The sequence below is a fragment of the Trichomycterus rosablanca genome, unplaced genomic scaffold (assembly GCF_030014385.1).
Source record: "Trichomycterus rosablanca isolate fTriRos1 unplaced genomic scaffold, fTriRos1.hap1 scaffold_374, whole genome shotgun sequence".
Taxonomy (NCBI): domain Eukaryota; kingdom Metazoa; phylum Chordata; class Actinopteri; order Siluriformes; family Trichomycteridae; genus Trichomycterus; species Trichomycterus rosablanca.
The window spans coordinates 8,210-21,004 of record NW_026947202.1 but is presented as its reverse complement, the minus strand read 5'-3'; the positions used below and the strand labels follow the sequence as shown (position 1 = coordinate 21,004).

Below are 12,795 nucleotides of genomic sequence, written 5' to 3'. Positions count from 1 at the left end.
CTGCGCTCCTGGACAGTGGCCATGTGTTCCAATCCATTTTGCCAAACACCAGCTTTGGGAACAGTGTAGCCTGAGCCCATCTGCACAGATAATGGAAAGATAGGCATGTCCAAATGACATGAAATTAATTTCTCCAGCTTGACACACTCATTTTTCAAAAGACCAGCATGCCCTATATCGCTGGGCTGCCCTTCCATATCAGTGTAATTCCCTAGTGGAATAGGGAATGTTTGGAGAAGAGAAGGAGTCTTTAACAGCTTCAGCTATGTAGGGGCCTGGTAGAGCAATGTTTAGGAGATATAAGTATGCATTTCTTTACGCCAGCCTACAATGGAGTCTAACTAAGTGCCATACGGTCTATGAAGAGCAGCTTAATGCCTAATGTTTAAGTTCTTAATTAAAATTCTGTCCTCTACTATTTTATTTTATGTTACAATATTGTCGTCTGCTGCTGTTGAGCTGAAATTCAAACTGACGTCATTGTTGCATCTAGCAGTAAAAAAAAAAGTTGATCAACATTTGGCAATGTTTTGGGCAAAGTTACAGAAGGCCCCTTATTAACTCACAGTGTGCATAACTTTTAATACTCAGTCTAATACTCTCTAAGAAAATAGACTATAATCCCATAATTTACTTAAACAAGCATATATAATATGCTAGCATTGTGACGGATGGGTGTGTCTGTGTCTCTTCAGGTGCCAGGACCAGTGTCCTATTGGCAAGTACGGTGTAAAGTGCCGGCAGACGTGTCGCTGTGAAAACGGAGCCAAGTGCTACCACATCAGCGGCGCGTGTCTGTGCGAGCCAGGCTATACGGGCGAGATGTGCGAGACCCGGATCTGCCCAGAGGGCATTTATGGCTCCAAGTGTGACAAAACATGCCCATGCCATGGTTCAAACACCAGAAGGTAAGACAGACAGGACTCAACTATTCCATTTATCTGCTTGTACAAAAAATGAAAGGTGAAAAGAGGGGGGTTATGAGGATTTCTGTACTGAAATCTATTTGTGTAGGTGAAGATTTAGCTTATATATGGATTTATATCAAATATGATATAAAATATGATTTATATCAAATCATTTATTATTGTTTTCTCTTACAATTCAGTGAAAAAAGAACATACAATTGAAGTCAAATTTAGATACAAATTTAGATAAGAGTTTTTTCTGTGCACATATACTTAAAGTTAGTTTGACAGCACACTTTAAAACAAGTGCAAGTTCCCGGGTGGTGCAGCAGAAACACATGCTAGCGCCCCAGTGGTAACATTTTTAATTCAGAAGTTCAAATCTTAGCTCTGCTATTGGCTGGCCGAGCACCTACAAGGACATGATGTCCCCCAAAATGTAACTGTATTCTGTATTTTCAAAATGTATCTAAGACTGAAGGTGTGGCATGGTGGTGCAGGCAGTAGTGTGGGCGCAACACAGCTTCAGGATCATATAGATCCTGAGAACAGTGTTAAATCCCTGACTTTAGTTACTGTATGAATTTGGAATATTCCTTCTGTTTCCATGAGCCTCTATTGAATATTCCAGAAATATGCCTGTAGGTGGATTGGTTACTTTAAATTATTACCAGGAGTGAGGATATGGATGTGCATAGAATACCACGAGTCAGACTGCCACCCTGTCTTGTGTTCCCGTCTTGCACTCGGTGTTTCCAGAATGGCGTCTGACTAAATTAAAGCAGTAACTAATTATAAATAAATCAATTATTTAATCATGGAACAAATACTTAGGGCTTGTCGAAGTAAGATAAAGTTAAACAAAAAGGGCTGTTAAGACATGTTCTGAAGGGTCAGTGTTAATGTTTTAACGACAGTTACTGGACACACACACACTCACAGTTTGCTATTGTGTTTATGGTGTTGTGTGAGACTGGCGAGCACAGCTGAATGCTACCATGTGTTGTGTGTTAGGACAGCTGTCACACGCTCGGTCAATAGAGCTGCTGTTTCAATAGAGGTGCAGCCAGCTGCCCACCAACAGGTACTGGGTGGATGAACTACTGCCCAAACCAACAAGCTCACCAACAGCAGCATGCCCTATAAATCCTTCCCGCCTTTTAGTTTAAAATCATCAGCTCCACCTACTAGAAAACATTCATGACACATTAAGAGATGTGTAGTGTCCTTTTGGGAAAATAAGATTAAAAAACAACCTTTTAAATTATCAAAAATAAATATTCCTCACAAAATGACATACATTTAAAAAACAAAATGGGCTTTTTGTTAAAAATCTGTTCCTTTTTATGGGTTATTCCACCAATTTCCTCCTCAATCTAGTTTCCATATTTCTATCGCAATATTCTTGCCGCCGGTAGACCTTCCCATACCCCCATCATCCCGACATGTGTTGAGGCACCTCAAACAAACAGCGGAGGCTGTGTCTGTTGGACGCCTGGTCAGGTCAATAGCACAGCTGAGATTTTAACTCGCTGAGATTTTAACACGCAAGCTTAAGATCTCATTTCATAACATTAATTAATGTGTTTTTATATGCAGAACAAGTTCAGTTTTAGGTTCAGCCATCTGTGATGATCAAACGTCAATATTATACAAATTAAAACAAGAAGGTAGACGATAATTAATCTCTTTCTTTTTCTAGCTGCCACCCTGTATCAGGTGAGTGCTCATGCCAGCCTGGTTGGTCAGGTATCTACTGTAATGAAACCTGTCCCCCTGGCTTCTATGGCGAGGAATGCCAGCAAGTTTGCCGGTGCCAGAACGGTGCAGACTGCCACAGTGTAACAGGAGAGTGTATCTGCGCTCCAGGTTTTAAGGTAATCAACCGTTTTTTATTTCTTTAGTGTTTGGTAAAATATTTTTTGTAAGTATTCTGTAAGGCCAATGAATTCTACTCTACTCTACTAACTAATGAATTCTGTATGAACAACAGCCAATCATTGTTCATGTAGGCGCCCAGCAAGTTCAAGTTCTTAATTACAATACAAGTTCTTAATTAAAATTCTGTCCTCAGTGGTAAAAACTATTTCATTTTGTGTTACAATATTGTTGTATCACAGCCCATCTACCAAGAGGTGCATACAATTTAATTATAGGAAATAAATAATAAGCCTCCAAATTTGTTGTACAGAGTTGTTTTGTGAAAAGAAACCTTGGTGGCCTGCACAGAGCCCTGACCTCAACGTTATTGAACTTTGCCATGCACTGAAAGGTCGATCATGAGCCAGGCCTTCTCGTCAATCATCAGTGCCTGACCTCAAAATGCTCTTTTTAAGCACCCGGGTGGTGCTAATTTGTGTTAATAATTTGTGGTGTCTAAATATTTTACCATTATGTTCTTTAAACATCAATATTTAATCCTATAAATACATACTTTGTAGTTAATATTTAATTTTATAAGTGTACATTTGAGGTGCATGTGTGAACTGGCTGTATGTTCAGTAGAAAAAACAATAGTGGTTAAATTCTTCTTTTCTCTTACTGTATTTAATGTGTGTATTTGTTTGCTAATTGAATAACTAATTATTGTTTAGGGTGTCGATTGTGCTGTAAAGTGTCCTGCAGGGACTTATGGAGTGAACTGCTCTTCTGTTTGTACCTGTAAGAATGGCGCTACTTGTTCTCCTGTGGATGGATCCTGCACATGCAAAGCAGGTAAATACATCAGATTTTTTTGGCAGTTATTTGCTTTTGCAGAAATGAGGTTTATGGTCATTAGACAAACATTATAGCAGATTGTTTTGATAAGTGTTATATATTGTGGCTCAGCTTGTGGTGGGTGGGGGTATCCTGACCAGGATTGTGATGGGTACGGTTTTCCCAGAATGCAGTGCAGTGGGTGCAGTGTTGCAACACAAATCCATCTTAAGGCTTCTGTTATATCCCAAGACATATCTGTACAAAAAATCTGACCTGCTTGGAATTTAAGCCTTTGGATCCCAGTGGTAGTGGGCTAGTAAAAGTTACAGCTGTGCCACCTGTGTGCCCTGTAAATGTTATTAAACTCTAAAAACATATGTTTCGTTTAACCCAGGCTGGCATGGAGTACACTGCTCTATAAACTGCCCGAGTGGTACATGGGGACTGGGCTGTAACCTCACCTGCTTGTGTGGGAACGGTGGAGCATGTAATGCCCTGAATGGCCAGTGCACGTGTGCTCCAGGTTGGAGAGGAGAACGATGTGACCAGCACTGCCAGGTGGGTATACACAGCTACTACATACATTATTTAATAGATTATGGGCCATTCCACCTAATGGATGCCATTTGCATGTATAGTAATCTTGTTGACTCACTTTTAATTGCATACGTATAATATGTTTTATAGAATTGATTCTATATATGTTTTAGTAATGGGTGAGGCTCACTTCTGAACTCAATAATTAGTATTACATGTTAAAGAAATTATGTAGCTTTACATGTAAGAGGTGTTGTGTGATGTTTTCAGGATGGAACGTATGGTGTGGAGTGTCAGGAACGATGTGACTGCAGTCATGCTGATGGGTGCGACCATGCCACTGGCCACTGCCGCTGTCTTGCAGGCTGGACAGGTGAGCTCTATCTGTGCTATTGTTACACCTTATTGAGCTGCTGTTACCTGTGCATATTTAGGGGTAGCCATACTGGATCATTCTGGTCCACATATCTGTCCCTCAGGATCTCAATGGTAGTGGGATAGCATCTTTTTACTTACACAATATAGGCTATATATCTATGTCTATATATCTATTAGATCTAATGGCAGGGATCATTGGCAGCAACATTAGGTCTTGGTCCGAGGTCATGCATACGGATGTCACAGTTAGTGCCCTCCTCCTAAGGCATTGAGCTGCAGATTCATAAAGAGGCTTGCTTCATACAGCAGAAGCAAGTCAGTTTTAATCTCCTTGTTGATTGCTGCCATAAATAGAGAGGGATTTTTAGATTGGTCTAAAAAATACAAGCATTCTCCTCTTCGCTCCTCCTTTTCTGCTCCCCTCTGTGCTAATTTCTTTCCATCTCCTTTAGTCCACTCCCTCCTCCTCACCCCTCCTACTTTTTTCCCATTGTGCCACCTTTCATTACTGGACGTCCTCTACGCAGGCAGCATATTGATCATGTTGTGTGTTGCGCCGGCCCTTTAAATTCGCCGCATTTCTTCAGAGCTACTTATCTTGAGTTTGTAGCAAGCTTTTCCTCATTGCCTAGCAACACTCACAGGTCCTCAAAGAGGTCTTTGTCCCATGTCTTGGCACAGAGATCCATCACAATACTGCTTATTGCCACACAGCCTGATGGGAAAAAGTCTGAGAAACACAAAAACAAAGATATAATCATTTAGTCATGTCATATCTCCACTTGGTCAGTTCTTTACGAATTTGAGTTTTGATTGTCCTCCATGTAATTATGAGGATGAATTTTATTCACCGAGGGTCAAAAATCTCAGTATTTCGATGTCAAGTTGACAAAAATTTGATTTTTACTCATTGCTAGTACTAAATTTAATCAGTAACACAGTTTTGTCCAACTGACTGCAGGTAAATAACTATGGAATGGCCACATGCCAACTCATGCAACTCAGTTTTTTATTCATTCATTGTCTGCTTTACTACTACTTTACCACTACTTTATCCTGGTCAGGGTCATGATGGGTTTGATTCATTGGGCGAAAGGCAGGAAACCCAAGAGTTTAAACAATTAGTATTGAATAAGGGAAATAAAACTTGGTTATGAGGAAACCCTGACAAATATTCACAACTTTTCCATTGTTATATGGGTTGCCAAAGCGGATGTAGTCTGCATACCAGATTTGGCACAGTTTTTACACCATTATACCGATACCCTTCCTGAAGCAACAAGTGTGCCTCCTAATGGCTAGGCTTTTTTGGCCATTCATGCCCTTCTTGGACATTAGCCAATCATGTCCATGCAGACACCTTATTGGCCAATAGCACCACTGATGTTTGACCCCCTTTTTTAACAGATGTGCCACCTAAGTGCCCACTCACAGCTTTTGCATAACTAAGTTAGTTAGTATTTCATCCCCACTATGTCCACTTATGCCCACTTGAAATACAGCTCATAAAATGTTTTTGTGTTGGTGTATTTGTTCATGTCAGGGATCCACTGTGACAGCGTTTGTGCTGAGGGTCTCTGGGGGCCAAACTGCTCAGTGCTCTGTAACTGCAAGAACGGAGCATCCTGTTCACCTGATGAAGGAACCTGTGAGTGTGCCCCCGGCTTCAGAGGAACCACATGCCAACGGAGTAAGTATTCTGGCTAGTTTGCTAAAGTTGCTGATGAGTGCCATGTTTAGATATTTACCCCATTTTTACCCCAACTGTTTTAGTGTTGTTATTTTTTCCCCCAATTTAGCATAGCCAAATTGTCTTCTGCTATTGGGGACTTCTTAATCGCGTCAGAGGAGGGTATATTTACCTGAGCCCTTCTATTCGCCCATACTTCGGTTGATTTGCATGTAGGCCAGTCTCTCCACTTCTGTACAGGCGCCTTGGGCTACTACTTACACAGCATCAAAGACTCCACCCCATTTTTAGTCTGGTGTTTTCCTACCCAACAAACTAGTGGCCAATTTTGTCTGCTCTAGGCACTGCCAATTGTGCCTGCTAGAGGATGCCCAGTCGACGGGTAGCGGAGCTGAGATCCAAACTCAGTGAGTCCAACTGTACTAGTGTTAACTGCTGTGCTCATGTTGTCTTGTTATCCCTACAGTTTGCTCTCCTGGGTACTTTGGGCACCGCTGCAGTCAGGCGTGCCCACAGTGCGTCCACAGTAACGGCCCCTGTCATCACGTCACAGGCCAGTGTGACTGTCTTTCTGGTTTTAAAGGAGCGCTCTGCAATGAAGGTGAGAATGAGCTTATGAAAATAAGAATAAACCCATTTGTGTGATATCAGGCTGGCTTATAACTATGATAACAACTATAAAACTACTTTTACTGCCATAATAATAAATAAATACACAATTCATGACAAAGGAAAACCTATCACAGGGCTTTGTCCTTAGACGTAGCCAATCATGTCTGTGTAGACACCTCACTGGACGGTAGCACCGCTGAGATTCAAACCTGCAAGTGTAGTACATTTACATATATGTTTTTATCCAAAGCGACTTACAGTTATGACCAAATACAATGCAAGCTATTCTGATTACTAGTCCAGTACTTTAACCACTGAGCTACCATTGCCCTCTCACTAAAAAAATCTCACTATATAATGTAGGACTTTTAAAACAGACAACAGAATTTATTTCTTTATTGCATAACACACCATATCAAAATAGTGATTGTTAATTTTTTTTGTGTCCACACAGTGTGTCCTAACGGCAGGTTTGGAAAGAACTGTGCCTCGACATGCACCTGCACCAATAATGGCACATGTAACCCTATTGATGGCTCGTGCCAGTGTTACCCAGGCTGGATTGGGAGTGACTGCTCACAGCGTGAGTATTAATTATTATTTTAATAAATGTGAATTTATTGTTTTTGTATTTCGTGTATAAAATTTGCCTGCCTTGACCTGGCAGACTGCCCCCCTACCCCCCATCCCATGCACACTCGAATTGGGACACAGTGACGGAGAGCTAAATTAAATGATCATTTTAACATAATATTTTCGGACAGGCATGATCAGGAATGGCCCCTGGGGCCTGCTCACAACCTGCTTATATGATTTTATTGATCTGAGCCTGTCAATATGAGCCTAAATAATTATACATCAATAAATTTACAACGTTAATACTATAGTACCAAATGAAGCAGGTCAGCGGTTTGTTAAGAGTTAATTAGAAGATCTTTGGAGCCCCCTGCTGGCTGGAACCAAAAAAATCAACCAAACGTATTCAACATATGTATTAATGTATTAAGGGGCATTGTTAGGGATTGTGGGCCCCATAAAATGATATAACATGGGCCCCCACCACCCCAGGCCACAGCAGACAAGCATGCAGAACTTTTTTCTCCTGTCTTAGTTTTATTTTTGTCCATTTTATTTCTCTTTAAAAACTATAAAGACATGAGGGTGCTTTGGTGGCACAGCGGTAAAACACAGTAGGCCACCAGTGCTGACATTTCGAAATTGCATGTTCAAACCTCAGTTCTGCTATCAGCCGACTGGGCGGGCACCTATACAGACAGTAATTGACTCGTATGGAGGAGGGAGGGATGGGGGGATTCCTGAAAACTGCTGCAATTATGACCTCTGCTGACTGGTCTATGGTGCCTGCACAACAGGGGATAATGGAGATCAGTGCGTGACTCTCCGTGCATGATACGGATCTCCATATGAACCCACCTGGTTGAGGTGAAAAGAAGCGGTCGGCTACTGCACACATGTGGTGACTGTGGTCCAGTGTCCAGCTTTTCACTGTTATAACTGTATGTGATGTGTTTGGTCTTGTAGCATGCCCTCCTGGTCACTGGGGTCCGAACTGCATTCACACATGCAACTGTCATAACGGAGCCTACTGCAGTGCTTACGATGGAGAGTGCAAATGTACACCCGGATGGACCGGCCTTTACTGCACACAGCGTGAGTACACAAACTCAAAATAGCTTCTTATTACCAAATAACTACGCTAAATGTGATTTCATACAATTATAAATGATTATTATTAACAGGTTATTAATATTATAAAATGCAGCTTGCATTCCTAATATTCTCTAACACAATTTTAGGACAGATAGAGGTAAAACAGTTTACACTAATAATATGATTTGAGTGACTTGTTTCCAACACCCTGTAAAATCAGAGCCACAAAAATTCAGGCAGGTCTTACCCAGTATTAGTATGGTGTTTCTAATAAAGTGGCCAGTGAGTGGAAATATAATATATGTATATAAAATGGTTTTTAGGAATGTGAACAGCTGTAGGTTATGGATTTTCATCCACAATCCAATTCAAGTGGCAAAAAAAGCACAAGCAGGTCAGACATGTCTTGAGGGTGAAAGCTTATTTTTGAAGCCTTATTTACAGCAGTATATCCATCAACATGACAGCCTGCTCCAAACGACCTAACAAGATTGATAGCACTACGCTCAACATGACTCTTTAGATCACTTGGTAGCTTTTGTATTGGTTGGGAATGAAATTTAACCCATTCAGAATTATCTGAAATACCTCTTTAGGCATGATTTTTGTGTATTGCAGGTATGTTGTCCACTCCTAAAATGCATTTAAGCTTGGAAAAAAAACACAAAAAATGTCCATGCCATATAGAATGTATTAGTACGAGTGTTCTTCAAAAAGTTTTCGCACTTTTTTTACTCTATTTATTAAGAATTTCAAAAACTTCAACTTTCAACTTTTTAATGTCATCAGCAAAAAATATTTGTGCTTTAGAGCGTAGCCACTGATGCGCCGCTGCTTTCACATCATCATCACATGAAAATCATCTTTTTATTAAAGCTTCTTTGAGCATCCAAAAAGGTGGAAATCATATGGCGCTAAATCCAGACTATAAGAATCTCTCAGTGTCTCAGACATGACCGATTACTACTCCTCCCACCCTCACCGTTTCCAACCAAAATATAAAGGTGCGGAAACTTTTTGAAGATCCCTCACAGTTATTATAGTGTATTACATTCAGACATTTATCATTTCTTGTGTCATTTTTTGAAATTATTAATTAATTTAGCACAGTTATTCAGTAAAGAGCAGTTATTACGCCAAGTTGCTTTACTTGTTGTTTGTATTTGGTTCTGTTGTTTCAAACCAATTGGTTGGCATCTGTATGTGATCTGTATTCTCAATACTTATAACCGAAGTGGATGTGTGTGCACTGCAGGCTGTCCGTTAGGTTTCTATGGTAAAGACTGTTCCGAGACCTGTCAGTGTCAGAACGGTGCCGACTGTGACCACATCTCCGGGCAGTGTACCTGCCGCAGAGGCTTCATGGGACGACATTGTGAACAAAGTGAGTGAATTACATGGAATGGCCTGGAATTATATAGTAATAGAGCCAATAGTGTTTGGTTTTAAATAGGGGTGTCCAAACTACAGCGTGCAACACAAGTTTGCCATTTTAATTTACAGAAATTAACCCCTTAATTAGAGCTTAGTAGTCACAATAAAGGTGCACCCAAAATGAAAAGGTCCCTAATAATGAATAATGTCTGTTATAAATAGAAATAGTAAAACAACTGGCAGCTAGCCTGTCAGTTCAACCGTCAGATAACCTTTATCGTGTGGCCCTTAATAAGAAAAGTTTGGACACCCTTAGTCTGACTTGATTGAATTTTTTCCTTCATAATCCTGGAGTGATGAAAGAGGATAACAAATTAACCAGAAGTCTCTGTTTGTGCTTATAGAATGCTTGCCCGGGACATACGGCTTCGGTTGCAGGCAGATGTGTGACTGCCTTAATAACTCCACCTGTGATCACGTGACAGGGACATGCTACTGCAACCCGGGCTGGAAAGGTGCCCGCTGTGACCAAGGTAGAAACCGTGGCGTGAGCATTTTTCTCCAAATCTAACTATAAGGGAGTAACTGAGCCAAAGTGTTCAGAGAAATGTCTACCAGTATGTCTGATGTTTATTCTTATCCTCTGTTCAGCTGGCGTAATCATCGTGGGCAACCTTAATAGTCTGACCAGCGCAGCTGTGCCAATCGATTCCTATCAGGTTGGTGCCATCGCAGGAATCATAGTTCTGGTTCTGATGGTGCTCTTCCTCCTGCTCCTTTTCATCATCTACCGAAAAAAGCTAAAGGGCAAGGAGCCCGCAATGCCCTCCGTCACATACACCCCTGCCATGCGGGTTAACGCAGACTACACCATTACAGGTTAGTACTCTGACTCAAGCTGCAGGTGACATCTGAATAATGCTGTGTGCCATAACTTGGTGTAGTGTAGGTGTTGGTGTGTGTGTGCTGCTTGTTTGACTCATTTATCTCAACTTTTACCACTTAACACTTTTTTTAGATTCAATGCCCCACACAAACGAGGGTCCTCCTAACAGTAACTACTTCTCCAATCCCAGCTATCACACTTTGGCACAGTGTACTAGCCCAACTCGTGTCAACAACCTGCCTTACGGAAAGGTAGGTCCATTCACTCTAAATGAAGAAAAAATATATATATTGAAGAAAAAATAAAATATTGCCTAATTTAGTGTAATTTGGTGCCAACTTTTCATCATAAAAGATAAATCATAAATAGAAATAAGGCTTATTTAAGAATATGAATCTTGTGAATAGTAAAAGGTTTGTTGAAATTCTAGGTTATTGGTCGGCTGGGTGCCCTCTAGCAGGCAGAATTGGCCTCCAGTCTGCTGGGTGGGAAAGACCAGACTAAGGGGTGGGGTTATCGATGCTGAGTAAGGAAAGTGGAGAAGCGCAGGGATTGGGGCGTGGCTGTCTGTATTCGAAGCCGACCTCAGAAGGGATTGGTGGACTGCACATCATAGGGAGTGGGAGGTGAATATACACCCTCCTTGGACACCATCAGGGTCCCCAGCAGCATAATGGCTGCACTAAATTGGGAGAGAAAGGGGGTAAAATGTATTAAAAAAGTATGTATGAAATTCATATTATTTCCAGACAGGTGCAATATCAAATAACTGTTCTATTATTTAGGTATATAAGTGTAATTGTGTTTAAATTGCTACAACATTATTATCATGTTTGTAGATGTATTCACTTTCTATCAATTTTCATGTTAGACAAAGAACAACCAGTTGTTTGTTAACCTGAAGAATGTGGAACAGAGAAAGCGGCCGTCACTGAGGGATCACACTGGAACCCTGCCGGCTGACTGGAAACAAGGCAACTGCTTTAATGAGCTTGGTGGGTAGTGAGCTTTGACAAAGACTACAATGATTTTCTTTACCTTAGATAATGAATAAAGCTAATGCTCAGGAATCAAAGAGATTTGAAGGAAAGTGCTGAGTCATCTTCTACAAGATTTTCCAAAAGTCACACAGACAGACTGCAAAGAGAGAAAGTCATGTCTAAAAGAGGCAGAACAAAGGCGGGAGCCAAACACTAGACTAAGGGCGCAATCACTTTTGCGCTGGCTGTGCTGTTGTTTCCTATGGAGTGTGGCGGTGCTGCTTAGCTTGCAGTTGTGCTTCCCTAGGTGGTGGCATCCATGCACTTTTGCTGCCTTGGGCTCGCTATTGGGCCGCTGACCTTTTCAAAGCGCCTCCAATGAGATGAACTGTTTGAAATGACGCGGTAAATGCGTCATGTGCAAGCCTGTCTGTATTTCATGAGATAAATTAGCTTAAATATCCAAGGGTGATATGAGTGTTTGTGAATGTGGATGTTTTTACTTATTCTCACTTTGTATAAATCCATGTTTTGTTTAACGATTTGAAAGTATTTAATGTTACAATTTAGCCTCTCACATCCATGCAGTGATAGTCTCTTTTTTCATTTAAATGTTCTGTTATGCAAAAATTTGTTTGGGGATTTGGGCACCCAAAAATAAAAAAAGTAAATAAATGTGTCTTTTATTTATTTAGGAGCTTATGGAATTGACAGACGTTATTTGGGAAAATCTCTTAGAGGTAAGCAATGCAAATACTTGCAAAAAATTTATATATACAGTGTATCACAAAAGTGAGTACACCCCTCAGATTTTTGCAAATATTTGATTATATCTTTTCATGGGACAACACTATAGACATGAAACTTGGATATAACTTAGAGTAGTCAGTGTACAACTTGTATAGCAGTGTAGATTTACTGTCTTCTGAAAATAACTCAACACACAGCCATTAATGTCTAAATAGCTGGCAACATAAGTGAGTACACCCCACAGTGAACATGTCCAAATTGTGCCCAAATGTGTCGTTGTCCCTCCCTGGTGTCATGTGTCAAGGTCCC

At 40.7% G+C, this 12,795-nt stretch overlaps 1 protein-coding gene across 1 annotated transcript; it reads left to right on the top strand.

Annotated features, from left to right (window-relative positions):
* Nucleotides 1–695: 695 nt before the first annotated feature.
* Nucleotides 696–12,476, top strand: LOC134307883 (multiple epidermal growth factor-like domains protein 10; the record flags this gene model as incomplete). Its single annotated transcript, XM_062990602.1, has 15 exons — nucleotides 696–908; nucleotides 2,611–2,785; nucleotides 3,503–3,623; nucleotides 4,003–4,166; nucleotides 4,416–4,518; nucleotides 6,067–6,213; nucleotides 6,680–6,814; nucleotides 7,280–7,408; nucleotides 8,368–8,496; nucleotides 9,752–9,880; nucleotides 10,275–10,403; nucleotides 10,522–10,749; nucleotides 10,889–11,007; nucleotides 11,628–11,751; nucleotides 12,432–12,476. Coding segments are annotated over 15 exons (2,090 nt in total), but the record flags the coding sequence as incomplete, so codon positions are not given.
* Between the last annotated feature and the right edge of the window lie 319 nt (nucleotides 12,477–12,795).